We start from the raw sequence: 22,734 nt of genomic DNA, 5'->3' as shown, positions 1-22,734 counted from the left end.
CACAAAGTATTCCTCCGGTGTTAGTGAGTTATATGATCTCATGGTCATAGGAACAAATACTTGACATGCAGAAAACAGTAGCAACAAAATGACACGATCAACATGCTACGTCTATTAGTTTGGGTCTAGTCCATCACGTGATTCTCCTAATGACGTGATCCAGTTATCAAGCAACAACACCTTGTTCATAATCAGAAGACACTGACTATCTTTGATCAACTGGCTAGCCAACTAGAGGCTTGCTAGGGACAATGTTTTGTCTATGTATCCACACATGTAAATGAGTCTTCATTCAATACAATTATAGCATGGATAATAAACGATTATCTTGATACAGGAATTATAATAATAACTATATTTATTATTGCCTCTAGGGCATAATTCCAACATACAATCTCTTGGCTTTGTGCCATTGCAACGTGTGTCTAGCTCTGCCACCCAAGCGGTACTACCGCTTCCATGAGCGGTAGTACCGCTTGTGTGCGGGCTGAGGGGGTGATGGTTGGATTTTTTCCCTCATGTAAAAGGGTTTCTTCTTCCCCATTGAACCTTATCCTTTTAGCTCGTGTCCCCCCCCATTGTTGACCTTCTTCGAGCTTGCTAACTCCCAATCCCTCCAATGATTCTTGCTAGTTCTTAAGGAAAAAGAGAGAGGAGATCTAGATCTATATTTCCACCAATCACTTTCTCTTCTATGTGAGGGGAACCCCTTGGATCTAGATCTTGGATTTCTTTGTGTGATCCTTGTTCTTCCTCTCATATTCCTCCATAGCTTTTGTTGTTGTGGTGGGATTTGAGAGTGAGGGCCTTGACCACTTCATGTGTTCTTTCCATTGCATTACTTGCATCGGTTTGAGTTCTTCACGGTGATACATGGAAGTGAAAAGTTGAGAAGGTTATTACTCTTGGGTGCTTGGGACCCTAGAGCTTTCTCCTCTTGGGTGCTTTGGCGCCCTAGACGGTTGGTGGTGCCTCAGAGCTCAATCATTGTGGTGTAAAGCTTTGGCAAGCGTCGAGGTCTCCAATTAGGTTGTGGAGATTGCCCCGAGAAATTTGTACGGGTTGCCGTGACTGAACCCAAGGGCTATCAAAGTGTACGGGTTCGGTGACCACCCCCAAGGGTTGCCAATTGTACGGGTTCGGTTACCGCCCTCAAGGGTCCCATAGTGGAATCACGACATCTTGCATTTTGCGAGGGCGTGAGGAGATTACGGTGGCCCTTGCGGCTTCGTGGAGATCATTATGCCTCCACACCGTTCCAAATGGAGATTAGCATCCGCAAGGGTGTGAACTTCGGGATACATCATCGTGTCCTCGTGCCTCGGTTATCTCTTACCCGAGCCCTTTACTTATGCACTTTATTTTTGCGATCGTCATATTGTTTCTTGGTATATATCTTGCTATCACTTAGTTGTTTACCTTGATTAACATAAGTTGTTGGTGCACATAGGTGAGTCTAGTTGTTTTAGGTTTTGTGCTTGACTAATTAAATGTTAGTTTTATTCCACATTTGTTCATGCCAAAACTGTAATTATTTTTAAACGCCTATTCACGCCCCTCTAGGCCACATCCACATCCTTTCATTAGATCTATAATAACCACAAATTAGCAATTTAGTTAGATTGAGTACCAATTATATAGCAGTTCTTGTTTAGTAGGTGGATATAGATTGACCGTAGTTAGCAACTTCCACACAAATAATCCACTTATAGAAATGCAAAATTGTGCAATGCAAAAACCAAAAGATCATATGATTGTTAAATTTAATTAAGTTTTGATTTTCTTTTATGATTCAAGAATGAATAGGAATAAGTGTCGCACTACCATGTAAAATGCAAACCTTACTATGAAGATGGAGCAACTATTGTACATGATACTCACATTAAATCAGTTAATACATATAGTACAATCAAATACTATGGTTGTGCTCATAGTGTAACATCTTCTGGGTCATGCGGTTATAGTCGTCTTCGCCCCCCCCCCATGCTCAAATCCTAGCTCCGCCCCTGCCGTCAACTAAGAAGCTTTTGTGGCAACTTTGTCAATCTCAAGATCTCAAGATGTTGTGTCGGCTCGGTATCTCAGAGTTACTCATATGGGTAGAATATATGTGTGTGCGTCCATATGATTAAGTGTATGTATGTGTATGTGAGTATCCACATTTGTATTATGTTAAAAAATGACATATTGTCTTGATACGCTAACTCACACGAAATGCCCATGTTGCTCCCATGCCCCCACATGAACTAGGATAATCCATCCTTGATTAAGACATGTATCACCTCTCCCGGGGCTACTCATAGTGGGGAGTATCATATAGTAGTATCATGCATATGATATTATTGTATGATACTACCTTCATAATGTTGGAAATATGCCCTAGAGGCAATAATAAATTGGTTCTTATTATTATATTTCCTTATTCATGATAATCGTTTATTATCCATGCTATAATTGTATTGATTGGAAACTCAAATACATGTGTGGATACATAGACAAAACACCGTCCCTAGTAAGCCTCTAGTTGACTAGCTCGTTGATCAAAGATGGTTAAGGTTTCCTAGCCATAGACAAGTGTTGTCACTTGATAACGGGATCACATCATTAGGAGAATGATGTGATGGACAAGACCCAAACTATAAATGTAGCATATGATCGTGTTAGTTTATTGTTGCTGTTTTCTGCATGTCAATGTATCTGTTCCTATGACCATGAAATCATGCAACTCCCGAACACCGGAGGAATACCTTGTGTGTATCAAACGTCGCAACGTAACTGGGTGATTATAAAGGTGCTCTACAGGTATCTCCAAAGGTGTCTGTTGGGTTGGCGGGAATCGAGACTGGGATTTGTCACTCCGTATGACGGAGAGGTGTCTCGGGGCCCACTCGGTAATACAACATCACAATAAGCCTTGGAAGCAATGTGACTAAGGAGTTAAACACGAGATCTTGTATTACGGAACGAGTAAAGAGACTTGCCGATAACGAGATCGAACTAGGTATAGAGATACCAACGATCGAATCTCGGGCAAGTAACATACCGAAGAACAAAGGGAACAACATACGGGATTAACTAAATCCTTGACATAGAGGTTAAACCAATAAAGATCCTTGTAGAATATGTAGGATACAATATGGCATCGAGGTCCCACTATTGGTTATTGACCATAGAGGTGTCTCGGTCATGTCTGCATAGTTCTCGGACCCGCAGGGTCGGCACACTTAAGGTTCGGTGACATTTCAGTATAGTTGAGTTATAGGTGTTGGTAACCGAAAGTTGTTCGGAGTCCAGGATGAGATCCCGGACGTCATGAGGAGCTCCGGAATGGCCCGGAGGTAAAGATTGATATATATAGGAAGTCCTGTTTTGGTCACCGGAAAAGTTTTGGGCTCATCGATAGTGTACCGGGAGTGCCGGGAGGGTACCGGGGACCATTGGGAGGGGTGTCACGCCCAGAGGGGCCTTATGGGCTGTGGGAGGATACAACCCAGCCCCTAGTGGGCTGACATAAGCTCCCACTAAGGCCCATGAGGTTTGAGAGGCTAAAAACCCAAAGGTGAAAAAGGTGGAAAGGGTTTCCAAGTGGAAAGGAGGAATCCTACTCCTAGTAGGATTGGAGTAGGACTCTTCCACCTCCAATTTCGGCCAAACCTTGAGGGTTTGAGGCTGCCTCCTCCCCTCCTATATATACTAGAGGTATTGAGGGTTTTTGAGACACAGAAAAACAACCATGTGTTGCCCTCTCTCTCTAGATCTGTTTCTCCGCTAGTCTAGTTTCACTGGTGCTTAGGCGAAGCCCTGCTGGAATAGCTCCACCACCACCATGTCGCCATGCTGTAGAACTCATCTACCTCTTCGCTCCTCTTATTGGATCAAGAAGGCGGAGATCGTCATCGAGTTGTACGTGTGCTGACCGCGGAGGTGCCGTCCATTCGACACTAGATCGGGATGGATCGTGATGGGATCGCGGGACGGAACGTGATGAGATCGCGGGATGGGCTGCGATTTGGATCGCGAAGATGTTCCACTACATCAACCGCGTTATATATGCTTCCGCTTGGCGATCTACAAGGGTATGTAGATTCACTCTCCCCTCTCGTAGATGATCATCACCATGGATAGGTATTGCGTGCGCGCAGGATTTTTTTTGTTTCCCATGCTACATTCCCCAAGAGTGGCATCATGAGCTAGGTTCATGCGTAGATGATATATTGAGTAGAACACAAAAGAGTTTGTGGGTGTTGATTTTCAATTTTCTGCCCTCCTTAGTCTTTTCTTGATTCGGCGGTATTGTTGGATTGAAGCGGCCCGGACCAACCTTACTCGTACCTTATGAGAGACCGGTTTCATCGACTGACATGCAACTTGTTGCATAAAGATGACTCGCGGGTGTCTGTTTCTTCAGCTTTAGTTGAATCAGAGTTGACCGAGGCGGTCCTTGGAGAAGGTTAAATAGCAATTTGCATATCACTGTTGTGGTTCTGCGTAAGTAAGATGTGATCATACTAGATACCCATAGTAGCCACGTAAAACATGCAACAACAAATTAGAGGGCGTCTAACTTGTTTTTGCAGGGTATGCATGTGATGTGATATGGCTAATGACATGATATGATATATTGGATGTATGAGATGATCATGTTGTAATAGTTAAATATCGACTTGCACGTAGATGCTACGGCAACCGACAGGAGCCATAGGGTTGTCTTTAAACTAACGTTGGTGCTTGCAGATGCGTTTACTATATCGCTAGGTAGTAGCTTTAGTAGTAATAACATAGATAGCACGACAACCTCGATGGCAGCACGATGATGGAGATCATGGTGTGACGCCGGTGACGATGGAGATCATGTCGGTGCTTTGGTGATGGAGATCAAGAAGCACAAGTTCATGGCCATATCATATCACTTATGATTTGCATGTGAAGTTAACCCTTTTATGCACCTTATTTTTCTTAGAACGACGGTAGCATTATAAGGTGATCCCTCACTAAAATTTCAAGATAAAATTGTGTTCTCCCCGACTGTGCACCGTTGCGACAATTCGTCGTTTTGAGACACCACGTGATGATCGGGTGTGATAGACTCAACGTTCACATACAACTGGTGCAAAATAGTTGCACACGCAGAACACTCGGGTTAAACTTGACGAGCCTAGCATGTACAGACATGGCCTCGGAACACAAGGGACCGAAAGGTCGAGCATGAATCATATAGTTGATATGATCAACATGGAGATGTTCACCATTGAAGCTAAACTCAACTCACGTGATGATCGGACTTGAGTTAGTGGATTCGGATCATGTGCCACTCGAATGAATAAAGGGATGTCTATTTGAGTGGGAGTTTATCAGTAATATGATTAGCTAAGCTCAATTATCATGAACATAGTCAAAAGGTCTTTACAAATTATGTTGTAGCTTGTGCTGTAGCTCTACTATTTTTGATATGTCCTAGAGAAAATTTAGTTGAAAGATAATGGTAGCAATTATGCGGACTGGGTCCGTAAACCGAGGATTGTCCTCATTGCTGCGAAGAAGGCTTATGTCCTTAGTGCACCGCTTAGTGTGCTAAACCCCAAGCGTCGTGTGTGGATGTTGCGAACATCTGACATACACGTTTTTTATGACTACATGATAGTTCAGTGCATAATGCTTAAACGGCTTAGAATTGAGGCGCCAAAGACGTTTCAAACGTCATGGGACATACGAGATGTGCCAAGAGATGAAATTGGGATTTCAGGCTCGTGCCCTTGTTGAGAGGTATGAGACCTCCGACAAGATTCTTTTTATACAAAGTAAGGGAGAAAAGCTCAATCGTTGAGCATGTACTCAGATTGTCTGAGTGCTACAATCACTTGAATCGAGTGGGAGTTAGTCTTCTAGATGAGATAGTGATGGTTCTCCAAAGTCACTGTCACCAAGCTATTAGAGCTTCGTGATGAACTATAACATATCAGGGATAGATATGATGATCCTTGAGCTATTCGCAATGTTTGACACCGCGAAAGTAGAAATCAAAAAGGAGCATCAAATGTTGATGGTTAGTAAAACCACTAGTTTCAAGAAGGGCAAGGGCAAGAAGGGATACTTCAAGAAATGGCAAACCAGTTGCTGCTCTAGTGAAGAGACTCAAGGTTGAACCCAAACCCAAGACTAAGTGCTTTTGTAATGAGGCGAACATTCACTGAAGAGGAACTACCCTAGATACTTGGTAGATGAGAAGGCTGGAAAAGTCAACAAATGTATATTGGATATACCTGATATTAATGTGTACTTTACTAGTACTCCTAGTAGCACCAAGGTATTAGATAATGGTTCGGTTGCTAAGTGTTAGTAACTCGAAATAAAAGCTACGAAATAAACGAAGATTAGCTAAAGGCGAGGTGACGAGATGTGTTAGAAGTGTTTCCAAGGTTGATGTGATCAAACATCGCACGCTCCCTCTACCATCGGGATTAGTGTTAAACCTAAATAATTGTTATTGGTGTTTGCGTTGAGCATAAACATGATTAGATTGTTTATCGCAATGAGGTTATTCATTTAAAGAGAATAATGGTTACTCTGTTTATTTGAATAGTACCTTCAATGGTCTTGCACCTAAAATGAATGGTTTATTGAATCTCGATCGTAGTGATATACATGATCATAATATTGATGCCAAAAGATATAAAGTAGTAATGATAGTACCACTTACTTGTGGCACTGCCACTTGAGTCATATTGGTATAAAACGCATGAAGAAGCTCCATGCCGATGGATCTTTGGACTCACTCATTTTTGAAAAGTTTGAGACATGCGAACCATGTCTGTTGATATAAACGCATGAAGAAACTCCATGCAGATGGATCGTTTGGACTCACTTGGTTTTGAATCACTTGAGACATGCAAATCATACCACATGGGCAAGATGACTAAAGGCCTCATTTTCCAGTGAGATGGAACAAGAAAGTAACTTATTGGAAGTAATACATTTTGATGTATGCAGTCCAATGAGTGTTGAGGCACGCAGTGGATATCATTATGTTCTTACTTCACTGATGATTTGAGTAGATACTGGTATATTTACTTGATGAAACACAAGTCTGAATTATTGAAAGGTTCAAGCAATTTCAGAGTTAAGTTGAAGATCGTCGTGACAAGAGGATAATATGTCTACGATGTGATCGTGGAGGTAAATATCTGAGTTGTGAGTTTGGTATACATTTAAGACAATGTGAAAATTGTTTCACACCTAATGCCACCTGGAACACCATAGTGTGATGGTGTGTACGAACGTCGTAGCCGTACCCTATTAGATATGGTGCATATTATGATGTCTCTTATCGAATTACCACTATCGTTTTGGGGTTATGCATTGGAGACAACAACATTCACTTTAATAGGGCACCACATAGTTCCGTTGAGATGACACCGTATGAACTATGGTTTGGAGAAACCTAAGTTGTCGTTTCTTAAAAGTTTGGGGCTACGATGCTTATGTCCGAAGGCTTTGGCCTCATAAGATCGAACCCAAAGCGGATAAATGCATCTTCATAAGATACCCAAAATAGTTGGGTATACCTCCTATCTCAGATTCAGAAGCAAAGTGTTTGTTTCAGAAAATGGGTCCTTTCTCGAGAAAGAGTTTCTCTCGAAATAATTAAGTGGGAGGATGGAGGAACTTGATGAGCTTATTGAACCAACACTTCAACCAGAGAGTAGAAGGGCGCAAGAAGCTGTTCCTATGGTGCCTACACCAGTTGAAGTGGAAGCCAATGATGGTGATCATAAAGCATCAGATCAAGTTACTACCAAACTTTGTAGGTTGACAAGGATACGTGCTACTACAGAATGGTGCGGTAATCCTATCTTGGAGGTCATGTTGCTGGACAACAATGAACCTACGGGCTATGGAGAAGCGATGGTGGGGCCGGATTCTGACAAATGGCTGGAGGCCATGAAATCTGAGAGAGGATCCATGTATGAAAACAAAGTGTGGACTTTGGAAGAACTACTTGATGGTCGTAAGACTATTAAGTACAGATGGATCTTTAAAAGAAGACAGACAATGATGGTGAAAAGTCACCATTAAGAAAGCTCGACTTGTCACAAAGATGTTTCCGACAAGTTCAATGACTTGACTATGATGAGACTTTCTCACTCGTAGCGATGCTAAAAGTCTGTTGGAATTATGTTAGCAGTTGCTGCATTATTTATGTAATCTTGCAGATAGGATGTCAAAACATTGTTTCCTCGACAGTTTCCTTGAGGTAAGGTTGTATGTGATACAACCAGAAGGTTTTGTCGATCCTAAGGATGCTAATAAGTATGCAAGCTTTAGAGATCCTTCTAAGGACTGGAGTAAGCATCTCAGAGTTGGATATGCGCTTTGATGTGATGATCAAAGCTTTTGGGTTTATACAAAGTTTGTGAGAAACTTGTATTTCCAAGGAAGTGAGTGCGAGCACTATAGAATTTCTGATGAGTATATGTGGTTGACATATTGTTGATCGGAAATGATGTAGAATTTCTGGAAAGCATATAGGGTTGTTTGAAAAGGTGTTTTCAGAGGAAAACCTGGATTGAGCTACTTGAACATTGAGCATCAAGATCTATAGAGATAGATCAAGACGCTTGATAAAACTTTCAATGAAATGCATGCCTTGACAAGTTTTTTAAGGAGTTCAAAATAGATCGGCAAAGAACGAGTTCTTGGCTGTTTGTAAGATGTGAATTTGAGTAAGACTCAAAGACCGACCACGACAGAAGAAAGAGAAAGGACGAAGGTCGTCCTCTATGCCTTAGCCATAAGCTCTATAGTATGCTATGCTGTGTACTGCACCTGATGGGTGCATTGCCATGAATTTGTCAAGGGGTACGAAAGTGATCCACGAATGGATTACTGGACAACGGTCAAAAGTTATCCTTAGTAACTAGTGGACTAAGGAACTTTTTCTCGATTATGGAGATGTTAAAAGAGTTCGTCATAAAGGGTTACGCCGTTGCAAGCTTTGACACTAATCCAAAAAACTCTGAGTAGTCAACCAGATTCGTATAGTGGAGCAGTCATTTGGAATAGTTCCAAAATTGCACGTTGGTAGCAGCACCTACAGGATGATATAGATATTTGTAAAGCACACTCAGATCTGAAAGGTTTAGACCCGTTGACTAAAACCTCTCTCACAAGCAAGACAGGATCAAACCCCAGAACTGCATGAGTGTTAGATTCATCAAAAATCACATAGTGATGTGAACTAGATTATTGACTCTAATCCAAGTGGGAGACTGTTGAAAATATGCCCTAGAGGCAATAATAAATTGGTTATTATTATTATATTTCCTTGTTCATGATAATCATTTATTATCCATGCTATAATTGTATTGATTGGAAACTCAAATACATCTGTGGATACATAGACAAAACACTGTCCCTAGTAAGCCTCTAGTTGACTAGCTCGTTGATCAAAGATGGTTAAGGTTTCCTAGCCATAGACAAGTGTTGTCACTTGATAACGGGATCACATCATTAGGAGAATGATGTGATGGACAAGACCCAAACTATAAACGTAGCATATGATCGTGTTAGTTTATTGCTAATGTTTTGTGCATGTCAATGTATCTGTTCCTATGACCATGAGATCATGCAACTCCCGAACACTGGAGGAATACCTTGTGTGTATCAAACGTCACAACATAATTGGGTGACTATAAAGGTGCTCTACAGGTATCTCCAAAGGTGTCTGTTGGGTTGGCGGGAATCGAGACTGGGATTTGTCACTCCGTATGACGGAGAGGTATCTCGGGGCCCACTCGGTAATACAACATCACAATAAGCCTTGCAAGCAATGTTAGTAAGGAGTTAGACATGAGATCTTGTATTACGGAATGAGTAAAGAGACTTGCCGATAACGAGATTGAACTAGGTATAGAGATACCGACGATCGGATCTCGGGCAAGTAACATACCGAAGGACAAAGGGGACATATACGGGATTAAATGAATCCTTGACATAGAGGTTCAACCGATAAATATCTTTGTAGAGTATGTAGGAGACAATATGGACATCCAGGTCCCGCTATTGGTTATTGATCGTAGAGGTGTCTCGATCATGTCTGCATAGTTCTCGAACCCACATGGTCTGCACACTTAAGGTTCGGTGACATTTCGATATAGTTGAGTTATAGGTGTTGGTAACCGAAAGTTATTCGGAGTCCAGGATGAGACCCCGGACGTCATGAGGAGCTCCAGAATAGCCCGGAGGTAAAGATTGATATATACGAAGTCCTGTTTTGGTCACCGGAAATTTTTTAGGCCCATCAATAGTGTACCGGGAGTGCCGGGAGGGTACCGGGGACCATCGGGAGGGGTGTCACGCCCCGAGGGGCCTTATGGGCTGTGGGATGATACAAACCAGCCCCTAGTGGGCTGACATAAGCTCCCACTAAGGCCCATGAGGTTTGAGAGGCAAAAAACCCAAAGGTGAAAAAGGTGGAAAGGGTTTCGATGTGGAAAGGAGGAATCCTACTCCTAGTAGGATTGGAGTAGGACTCCTCCACCTCCAATTTCGGCCAAACCTTGATGGTTTGAGGTTGCCTCCTCCCCTCCCTCCCTCCTATATATACTAGAGGTATTGAGGGTTTTTGAGACACAGAAAAACAGCCACGTGCTGCCCTCTCTCTCTAGATGTGTTTCTCATGTAGTCTAGTTTCAGCGGTACTTAGGCGAAGCCCTGCTGGAATAGCTCCACCACCACCATGCCGCCGTGCTGGAGAACTCATCTACCTCTTCGCTCCTCTTGTTAGATCAAGAAGGCGGAGATCGTCATCGAGTTGTACGTGTGCTGACCGCGAAGGTGTCGTCCGTTCGGCACTAGATCGGGATGGATCATGATGGGATCGCGGGACGGATCGTGATGAGATCGCGGGACGGGCTGCGATTTGGATCGCGAAGATGTTCCACTACATCAACCGCGTTATATACGCTTCCACTTAGCAATCTACAAGGGTATGTAGATTCACTCTCCCCTCTCGTAGATGATCATCACCATTGATAGGTATTGCGTGTGCGTAGGAATTTTTTTTGTTTCCCGTGCTACATTCCCCAACACATAATGCATAGTATCATAGATGATCTCATTTATTGACATGCATAACACATAATAACATATCATTTAACATGATACTGTATCCACCTATGTTACTCTAACCCCCTCTCTCTTCTTTAATTGCCTGCCACATCAGCATGTTTGCTAATCCCAAGTACATTATACTAGCTATGATTGATACCCCCACTATGGTGAGCCTGACCCCAACCAATTCACGTTAGCCATGGCGATGGTGACTTTTCTTTCGATTCGATGAGTAACAACACACAACAGTAAAGAGAACATTTATGCACCCACGATGACAGTGGCGACAACTAGGGGTAAGCTTTCTTTCTCTTTCTCATCCTTTCTACAATGCTGCCCCTCTCCCAGTCCCGCTCCTGCTAATCTGGCTGCCCAACCTCTGGTCCAAAGATACACCGTCAAACAATCCCCACCAATTGTTGTGTCGCCCAGCTACCCCCCTCCCGCGCCTCCCAAGCATATTGCTTCTCGGCAGGTACCCTTTCCCTTTGCTCACACATGTGCACTACCTCTTGCCCCCTTTCCACATGACAGTTGCATGGCAACACGAAGCAAGAAGAGAAGCGACGGTGACAACAAATACGTCATGGGGAGAGAGCCCCCAACAGAGAGTGTAGGAGCATGAGCTAGGGTTAATGTGAGATGGTCGATAAAATGTGAGGAGTATTTGGTCATCAATTTTTAAAGGGCTCATGAATTGCAGGCAAAGGCGTGACAAATGATCAATTGTAAATGCAATTTTATCCCTTAAAGTACATGGAGAAAACTTGATTTTTTTTGTATGAACTCTCCATTTACATCTTTTCTGGATTTTGAATTTATCTAATTATCCAATGACCTAAGCATCATATCTCAGTTTCAAATATGAAGTAGCTTACCACACATGTCGTGTGATCCATTTACACTGTGTCATTGATGATTTGTTGGCCTTCAAAATGTTTCTTCGCTCCTCGCTTAATTATCCATTAGATGATGGGCCTTGTTCTATCTGGGCTAAGGGCAATTTGTGCTTGGGCTTTGCTAAGCTCAGAAAAGCCTGACTGAGGTTGGGTTTGGATCCAGAACTACCCTGGAATTTGGGAACACATCCATCCTTAAAAGATCCTATTTGAGGATAACTACATCAAATAACATGTCGCATAGGAAGTGACTAACTGCGCCGGCCCATCAACGATGCACAAGGTGCACTGTTTTTTTCTTTATTTCTTTACTGGTTTTTGGTTTTCTTTTTCCCTTGTTTTTTATTTTTAAAATTGTTCCTACTTTTTAAAACGCGTTCAAAATTTTGTAAAATTCTTCACAATTTAAAACATGATAATCATGTATTCAAAATTTCATAAAATGATCATAGATTCAAAATATATTCCTGCTTCAAAAATTGGAATTTCAAATTTTATTTCCGTTTGTTTGAACATTTTTTAAGTCATGTTTTTTTTTGAAAGTGCAACTATTTTCTGAAATTTCATATTTCTGAGAAAGAAAATTATTTGTGAAAACCATGATTTGTTTTGAAATTTTGAACATTTGTTTGACAATGCAAATAGTTTATCAAACTTTAGATTTTTTTAGTTTGTGATTTATTTTAAAACAAAATTCCAGAATTTTCCTGGAACTGTAAATACTTTTCAAATTTATAACATTTTTGAAAAGGAAAAGAAATATCTTTTACGTTGACTTTTGAACAATTTTTTATTCCGATTTCTTTTCTAAAAGCGATCATTTAAGAAATATTAAACATATTCCATTTTTTGTTTTTTTAAAGAAACAAAAAAGCTGAATGAAACAGACAAAATAAATGGAAGAGAAAATAGAAACCTGTGCGGTTTGGCGAAACGGCCCGGCCAGTGCGCACGATCCTGTTGTTTTGGTGACTGAGCGGTAAATAGGGTTTTCCTCTGTCCTTACCCTACAGTTTTTACACTAGTGAATTCAACTAGCATAGAAAGCAAGAAGGAAATTCATGTTACTTCACCCTAAAAAATCATGTTACTTCTTTATACGAGAAACTAGCGGGAGCATTGTCTATTGTATAGAGGGGAAAAAAACATCTACAAGTGTAATTATCTCACACTGAAACTTGTCAGACAGTGGTACAACATTAGTTATGTTATTTGCAAACCGAAGAGTCCACATTTTGTCTCACGAGGACCTGCCATGTCTTATTGCATGTTAGACGAATTACATTATCTCCTTGGGAGGTTGAAAATTTCCTCGTATCGATTGCAAATGAACAGCACCCCCGTGGAGTTGTGGTCTCAAATGTCGTACATATTACTCATCCGCCACTCAGACGCTCATTACTCATTAAGTTGTATGTGTGCCAATGCCAGCCCAATCAGTCAGATGCAATGCTAAAAGACTCTGATTAATTTAGATGCATTCATGCAAAGAAGAGCCAAGCTCTCTGCCTAGCAATGCTGCTCGAGTACAGAGCTTCAGTACCCGAAAACAATGGTGAATTCATCGCAAGAAAAAGAAAACCTCTTGCAATCCTACCCACAACTTTCTGGTTCTTAGGATCTGCAGGGACCTGAGCAGGGAAAAAATAGAGCTCTCAAGTTCTTCTTCAATCTTCTGTTTTGCAGAGGTCTCGTCGCTATCTCATGGATTCATTCTACGGGTTCCAAAAATTATTCACTGCTGAGTCGGTTCAGTGACCGCCGGAGGACAGGATGGAGATATACTAGGATCTGGGAGGACGGCGGGGGCGAGCGATCACTCGCCCTTTGGTTAACAATGTGAGGTGGTCAGGTGCTTCAAGCTCGCGACGTCGAACAGCTCCATGAATCTCAGGTCGGTGCTCCTCACTTTCGCAGCAGCGAAGCGCTGGTACTCGTCAAAGACCGATGAGAGGCACCATTTCTGCAACTTCCTCATGCAACCAACGACGCATCCAGTTCGGTGCTGCAGATACATAATAAGAAAGTATTTGCACGGTGAGCACAAAGTTATTGACTGAAGATAGCAGCTGCAGAGCGTAAAATCAGAACTAATTAAGCTTACCTTGCCTCTCTTGCAGTGAATAAGCAGAGGTTGATTTCTTACATCTGGAAGAAAGAAAGCCAAAGGAGTAAGAGAGATGAAATGTTGTGATGCAGGTGACTGAAATGGGAAGCATCTATAGAAGATGAAGTACCTAGGACAACTTTAAGTGCCTCCCGGATTTTCTCATCGGGTATCTCGACGAATGGTTCCTGCAGTAACAGCGTTTCAGGCATTGTCAGACAAAGCATCAGACTCTGGACACAAATGAGCGGACTTATCAAGACTTTGGAATTAAATTACACACACAATGAGCAGTTGTAACACGAAATGTGGTGTATAGAGTCACATAATATACTAAAGGTACCAAGGTTCAGTAATGTCTGAACCCCAAAAAATAGATGACCAATTTCTTGAAATCTGTCTGCTGGTTAGCTATTTATTAGTACCCCAGTTTTCTTTATTTCAGTGGTTTTAACAAATTGGATCCTATTATATTGGAGAGAGACCCAACTTGCTATGTCTGTCTATCAAGTGACATGATTTTCTTCATAAAAAAGAATTAGGATTTTGGTATAAGGTCAACCATCCATCAGGTATTAATTTTCAAGGTAGGACTACGAAACACATTTGAATGTCCCTGCTAACTAATAATTATAATTGCACAGAAGGTCAGATAATGACAACACTCATCGAAGAAACTACGACGCGCAGACCAATAGGAAGAACAAACCAGCTTTACAGCAACAAAATAACTGGTTCGCATAAATGTCAAATCAACTTAATTTTGCATTAGGTCATGGATGACCTGGAACCGGAAGTTCAAATACAAAAAGAGAAATAATTGGGGTAGTTGGATTTACTTGTCATTCATAGTATCAATCAAAAGCAAGATAATGTTTTTATAACATAAAAAAATATGATTTGTTTTCACCGCTTCACCAGTTCCCAAATAAAATGGGCTAGCGACAAGCATATTATTGGGTTCAGAATATCCAAAGAGAAATTGAACACTACAGTCACCACTTGGAATTTTTTTTGAGAACCTTTGCTGACAACTAATAACATAATTTCCATCAATGAACCGAGCAAATAATGATACCTAAACCTTCAGAAGTAAAAGTGTAGAACTCTACAAAATATTATTCGGCTAAAATATGTTTCCCTTGAAACATTCTTGCACATTTCTTTTAAAGAAGCACATAACTTGGCGTACCAACAATTTACTGCAACTCCTATTCATATAAATGGCATGAAATTCTTTTGAATGAAAATAAAATTATCACGTACAACAACCTGACATTTCATATTCAGGATAATCAGCATGAACACATGGAGAAGCAGCACCACATACGTTTAAGCTTGCATGCAGATATTTATATTCTACCAAGATCAGATGCAAAGCACTAGCGTGGTACATGGTCACATGAAAGCAGGGAACAGTTCAACATGCTAACAAAAACAATGAAGTTTCATCTAAAATATGTTTCCTAATGCTCAGATCTATCGTTGCTAGATCCCTGGCACAAACCATATGTGGTGATCTAATCAATCATCCAGCCGACGAATTGTATAGTGACTGAAACCTAGCATGATAAATCAGCAATCATTTGCCAGCAGGAAGAATCCAATGTACTGTCGTCCATGCTCAATTCCAGCTGCTAATCTTGGTGAACAGGGCAATTTACGGATCTCGAAAAACTGCGGCAGATCTAGGCCCCCAGTGTTATCCCCTCTCATCAAGAACAGAACAACACACAGGACAGCCCAATGTGTGGATGCACGTTGCCTCTATCATTGTGTACCATACTAACATGCCCCCAGTTATTTATTTTTCTTTCTTATTACTTGTGAAAAAAAATTGGATTTTCTTAGGCACCATCTGCATAGTGAAAGACCACAACTTGTGATTCTACCCTCTACAGTGCGTAAGCTTTTTATACATTTCGTCCAACTTGACTCAGACAGCTAAATCAGTCCAATGTAAACTTAACACACGAGCCATTGTGGATTAGGTTGCCAAACAGAGCACATGAAACTTGTGGTGCTTCATGCATCAACCATCAATTTTAATTCACAAAATTGGGCTTAGCCTGTTGGGACCATTAAAGCTGCTTAAAACAACCTAAAGAGCATATGGTGTGAATAGGAGTTACAGACAGGTCCCATGAGCTGCTCACACTGAAGCACAAACAAGAAGAATCATGTACCAAATAAATTGCGACGTTTTTGCAAGGAAAAAACCAAAAAACAACTAGTCCTTGAATTGCCTACTTTGCAGAAACAGTGAAACCACCACTGAAACAAGAAACAGAAAAGAAGAAACGAAAAGAAAAACTAAGGAAAAAATGAAAGGGGATAATGGAGATGCTTTGGGAACTATGCACACTCACTACCAGCCTTGTTATCACAGGAGCAAACCAATTAGCAGAAACCATTGGGAATATTAGGAAAATTATTGTTTAAAATGAGCAGCACAGCTGGGTCGATTAATCAAGCCAATGCTGAAAGGGACCACGGCCGATGTGGCGTAAAACTTGAAAAATCCCCAGATAGTACCAGTGGTAGGAGAAAGGAGATAGATGCGCCTATTAGGCAAGCCAGTTGACAGCAAATAAAATCCAGCCAGGGATGCATTGGATTCTCCCCCGAGCCACCTAGGCGAGCAGTACTAATTAATCTAGGATGCGTACGTAATAGCGACATGATCAACGACCTCGGTTCTTGGCGAGCAATTCTCGTATCTTCCGGAAAGTAATCATGGTTATCCTATTCTTATCTATAAGCTAGCTGCGATCCTACCTTCTCCAAGAATTGGCATCAAGAGAAACAACGTATAGAGAAGAGAATTTCATAAAGGGAAAGCAAAGCAAGCCGGATTGTTCGTCTTTGGTTACCTTGCGGCCCTCGATTCCGAACTGGTGGAGCTTGATCCCGTTCTTGTCGAGGAACTCCGTGTTGGTCTCCGGGTACGGCTCCGGGCAGAGGTACCTGCGCGAGCGAGGAGGCGGCGGACGTACGTCAGAAACAGAAACCGCAGGGCACGAGCAGCGCGAAAACAATTGCAGGCATGCGGACGGAGCGGGGAGATCCTCACACGATGGAGCGGAGGTTGAGGGACTTGAGGAAGCGGAAGTTGGCGGCGGCCGGGAAGCCGGAGCGGTAGATGCCGTCGTCGACCATGGCGAAGTTGAGCGGCGGGACGAGCGTGGACTCGTCGCCGCAGGCCCCCGCCGCCAGCAGCGGCGGGGGCATGGGGAAGATCTTGGGCGGCTTCTCGTGCTTCCACAGCTCCAGGCCGCTCATCTCCATGGCCTCCTCCCGCTGCCCCGCCTCCAGGGCCCTCTGCTTGGGCATGATTTCCAGCTTCATGATGGCTCCCGGGCGCACGGGGGCGGGGGCGGGGGCACAACCGTCAAATCCCAACGAGATGGGTGTGCTTTGTGTGCGTGATGGCTTGAGCGGTGTGGGTGTAATGGCCTAACTGGAAGCAAGAGGTTATTTATAGGACAAGATGATGATGAAGGAAGGAAGGGAGGGAAACTCCAAAAGGTTGCAAGATGGGGGAAAAGGTGGGTAATTGGAGGAAGGGAACTCCAAGAAAAAAAGCTTGATGATGAGGAAAGGTGAAATTTTGGGATAAGGAGGTGATTTAATGTGTGTTATGACATCTAGAGTGTCTAGCATAATTGGTTTCCATCATTGTTCATGTGTGATGTAGTTTAATCCCGTCAAACTGAATCCTGATGATTTAATCTTGAGAAGGAGTGCGGTGGTTCAACAGATTATCCCCAAGGTTTTACAAAAGTACATCAGGATTTTATTTTTTTGAAAAACTTTAGTCTATTCATTTTTATTTACGATAGTTCAACGAACGCATAAATAAGAAAAATTACTTTCATATCCGTAGGCCATCTATCGACGACTACAAGCGATGACAAAACTTGCTGCAACTGCTTCCTCGTCGAAGTCTGACAAAACTTGTTGCAATAGATAATTGGAAAGTCGTTGTGTTAAGGTCACATAGGACCAACACAAGAGAACAACAACCGCCGATGATGAGAAGGCATGTAAATCAGAAGGATTCAACCTGAAGGCACATGAATGTAGACGAACGAAGATCGAATCTGAGCAAATCTACCGAAGACAACCGTCGATTGAGTCCAGCAAATTGTTTGAGGATTAACACAACGTTGAAATCATCTTACCGAGGAGACACTATAAGTGTAAATTTGTTTTTCCTTCACAGCGTGGGCGCAACTCTCATCCTATCCATTTGATGCTCAATAGTAGGGACGGTGATATAGGCCGATCATTGATGTTAACGTATGTTATTGCCACTCCAGCTGCGTGTACTACAGGCTTGTCAAGATGTCAACACTTTTCAATGCACATCACTGTCCATCTATAGCAAAATGTAAGTAAGATCCACCTACATGTCGAGTCATACTAGAGATGCGATTAGAGACTGTATAAGAAGAAAGAAATGTACGACTTGTCAACATTATTACTCCCTTCGTCCAAGTGTATAGGGCATGCACGTAGTTCTAGATCGTTAATTTAACTACTTAAATATGTATTATATGTAATAAATAATATATCATTAGATTCATGCGGGGATGTAGTTTATAAATATGTAATTTGTATCGCATATAATATATATTTAGTTAGTTAAATTGATAACCTAGAACTACGTGCATGCCCTATACACTTGGACGAAGGTAGTACCATTCTTGCTTTGGTTCGTGCTTCACAATTTATGTTCCACTTTTTGCGATGAAGCCAACATAACATACAAAATTTACGATAAAACCGTGTGTCATGTACTCTTGCATCATTATACATTAGCTTGGACATTCTGCTTTCTTGACGGAAAAAAATTGCGGATATATTCGTTGAAAACTTGCCACATTTCTTTTTCAATTCAGAGCCACATCATGGAACAGTGACATAATAATTAGAGCTATCATGTGAAGATAGTGCGATGAAGTGTCGGTGAAATAGTGGACGATGGTGTGGAGTGGAAAAGACAAAAATGTTGGAAGACATGAGGTGTTGATGTAATCTCTCACTGTCTAATGTGTTGATGTAACCAATAGCAGGATGGAGAGGTATTTTGTTCTACTGCTATCAGTTGTTGGAATTTGTTACCCTAAATTTGCAGATCATTTATCAATCCTAAATTGCAATAGAAAAATAAATGTGAAAGTGGTTAGGATAATTTTCAACCAAAACCGTCTTCGAACCCGGTTTTAAAGGATATGTTAACAAGATTTTTGACAGCTAAATATCATAGGATATGATTCAAAAGGATAATGCTCATATACCATATCATATCATATTCCATAGGCAAGCTTTGGATAATCACATGTTTGATCTAAATATTTACTGTAGAAGAATTGTCAAGGGTTAACAATTGAAAGGATTGTCTACTACACATGGACCATCTTTCGCTCTACCCCTTTGTTGGTATCAGTTGCTAGATTGCACATCATTAACTAATCCTAAAATTGCAGTAGAAAAATGAGTGTGAAAGTGGTAAGAATAATTTTAAACCGTTTCCGAATCTGGTTTTATAGGGTAAGATACAAGATTTTGACATTCGAATAGTCCAATCCGATTCACGCGGATATATAACACCATATCCTATTTCATAGGCAAGCTTCGGATAATCGTCAGATGTTTGATCTAAATATCCAGAAGAATTACCAAGGGTTAACAACTGCAAGAAAAATTCCTCGAAAAGAAAAACAAGTGCAACAGTTATCCAGCACACATGCATGCAACGTTTTCTTTCGGCACTGCCCCTGAACCAGTAGGTTGGTTTCCTTTCTATCTTAAATTGTTTTTTACATAGGCAGCAGCTTGAGCCTTGAGCAAGAAGCCAAAAACTGCACACACAAAAAAAGAAAAATAAAGCCTTTGCGGAAGCCGTGCAGAGCACGAAGCTTGGCTTGGTTAACCGAAGGCCGTTGCAACAAAACCCGGAGGCCGGAGCGCTCACGTGACCAGGCGTACGTACGGGGGTTCCTTTACAAAGGCGATTTTATTTATTGGCCCCTTTCCCAAGCCGTTAACGCACGCCCAGCGAACGGGCCGCACCGTCCTTTTTTTTTTTCTTTTTTTTTTTTGGAGCGAACGGGCCGCACCGTCTGAGCCCAAAGGCAACGCGCGAGAGGAAGGAGCCGCACCAGGCGGCGACCCCGGTCGCTGACGCAAGCAGCGCGTAGCGTACGGTGGCTCTCTCTCGTGCTTGCGCCCGCATGGCGTGGTCTGGTCTAGCCGGTGAGTGCGTGCGTCGGGGAGCGGAGGCGCGTCAGAGCGGGCGGCTGCTGTCGTGGGACGGCGGCGCGGGCGCAGGCAGGTCCGACGACCGAAACCGGCGGCGGCGACACACGGGCTTTGACGGATTATTAGGTCGCCTCCGTTTTGGTGTTGATGGATCTGGACGGCTTGACCTGGTGGATCCGGTTGAATCTAGCCAGGAAGCTTCCCGGATCTCGCGTTGTCTTCCTGAACTGGTCCGCAGGTTTGGTCCCGTGGGGATTTTATGGATCCATTTTTCTCCCCGTCGAGAATAGATAATCAGGATAAACGGGATCCATTCCCCACTACTCACCTCGTTTGTAAACACAAGTCGTTCTGCACATTGACGTGGTCTTTGGTGTATCTTTGGCAGTCGCCTGCGTGTTAATTAAAAATATCATCTTTTGAATATAAGCATTCATATGACGAATCAAAATAAACATGCTGGCTTAGTCTTTTAAAATAGTACTGTATTGCATCTTTGACTGCCACGTGCATGTTAATTTTAAAAGAAAAACTACAGAACGTTCAAGTTCATTTATGTTTTCTGATTACACTTTTAACAAATTAAATCATGTTATTTGTAGTTCTTTTATTGATGCAATGTTACTTACCAGTCTGGCCTTTTCCGCCTTCTTAGTCAATGTTTGAAACTTCTGATTACTCCATAGTCCATACATATAAGACTATTCATAGTGGAAAAAATCATATACTAGTACCATACGTATGATACTAGTGTATGATAGTATCTTTATAATGCATAATATCATTGGAAATTGCTTTTGGAGCCCGGCCTCTCCATGGTGGCCTTTAAATTTGAAATCAAAAATTAATGAAAATTCATATTTTTATATTCCTAATTTTTTTAAAAAAAATACAGAGATAAGTGAGGGCGTAACACACATATGAGTAAATTTTCAGATTTTTTTTTGAAATAAGGCATGTACAAAAAAGATAAATCTGGAGCTTTTTAACACATGATACTATTCATCGTCCCATGTCATGAATTTTTCTTTTTTTGTGCAGATCGTATTCCATCCTAAAAAATTACACGCATACACATAACATCCTTCTTTACTTGCGTATTTTTTTCAGTTTTTTTAAACCAAAAAGTTTAAAATTTACATAGTATCATATAGTAGTAGTATATATGATCTTATTTATTATTATGCATGACATAAAATAGCATAATATTTAACATGATACAATATCTACCTATGTTATTCTAACCCTTTCTCTCCTCTTTAATTCGCTGCCACATCAGCGTGTTTTCTATTCCCGAATGCATGATACCGGCAAAGATACCACCACTATGGCCAACCTAAGATTAAGGAAGCCCGAAGAGTTGAGGAGGTTAGATTATTTATGGGTGCTACACGTCGGTCCGGTGATAATCTACCATGTTGTGCTCAATCATGTGCAATAGAACCCCTGACGCAATTTTCCCCAAACATATTTCTTTCGAGAAAAAGGACTCATGTTGCAGAAACAAAGCACAATCACCACCGGAAGATCATACATATTTCAAACACATATTTCCAATTGCACACCATTGCAACAACACAAATGTTTTAGAAACATAACCACCGTTCCCGACCATTTCACACCATGCATGTTTCAAAAGCATAGCCATTGTTGCAGACCATTACAACACCATGCATGTTTTGAAAACATAGCCCCTGTTATGTTATGGTCGGCGCCATCTGGCGGTCCATTGATTGGCGCTCCACCCATGAGGGGCTGCCCGGCCACAATACGACATGATATTGAGCCTCACATTCTGATGGCTCAATAATTTATGATTATTTACAAGGAGTTTTCATCTGGTTTCACCGGGGATCCATTATGTCTCGGTTATTTTTAACGCTAATCTTGAGAGGGAGGGAGGGAGAGGGAGGGAGAGGGAGAAGGAGAGGGGGAGAGAGGGAGAGGGAGAGAGAGAGCGAGAGGAGGGGGAGGGGGAAGGGAGGGATAGAGAGGAGGGAGAGAGAGACAGGGAGGGAGGAAGAGAGGGAAAGAGAGAGAGAGAGATCACATAGCTACTAGTATATACCCTCAGCCCCGAGGGTGAATTACTCCCTCCTCGTCACGGTGGCCTCTTGGATGATGAAGATGGCATCGATGATGATTGTGTTCGGGAACGTCGCATGGGAAACAAAAAATTTCCTACGTGCACGAAGACCTATCATGGTGATGTCCATCTACGAGAGGGGATGAGTGATCTACGTACCCTTGTAGACCGTAAAACAGAAGCGTTAGTGAACGCGGTTGATGTAGTGGAACGTCCTCACGTCCCTCGATCCGCCCCGCGAACTATCCCGCGATCAGTCCCACGAT

At 41.9% G+C, this 22,734-nt stretch overlaps 1 protein-coding gene across 1 annotated transcript; it reads right to left on the bottom strand.

Moving 5' to 3' along the window:
* Positions 1-13,469: 13,469 nt before the first annotated feature.
* On the bottom strand, positions 13,470-17,572 carry LOC123411346 (probable tyrosine-protein phosphatase DSP2). Its single transcript, XM_045104276.1, has 5 exons — positions 17,189-17,572; positions 16,989-17,082; positions 14,246-14,303; positions 14,113-14,156; positions 13,470-14,013 (listed from the first exon to the last, which is right to left on the bottom strand). Exons 1-5 carry the CDS (start codon positions 17,461-17,463, stop codon positions 13,840-13,842), a joined length of 645 nt encoding a protein of 214 aa, XP_044960211.1. The 5' UTR covers positions 17,464-17,572; the 3' UTR covers positions 13,470-13,839.
* Between the last annotated feature and the right edge of the window lie 5,162 nt (positions 17,573-22,734).

Source organism: Hordeum vulgare, chromosome 7H, assembly GCF_904849725.1.
Source record: "Hordeum vulgare subsp. vulgare chromosome 7H, MorexV3_pseudomolecules_assembly, whole genome shotgun sequence".
Classification (NCBI taxonomy): Eukaryota; Viridiplantae; Streptophyta; class Magnoliopsida; order Poales; family Poaceae; genus Hordeum; species Hordeum vulgare.
This window is presented reverse-complemented; position numbering and strand designations above follow the sequence as displayed.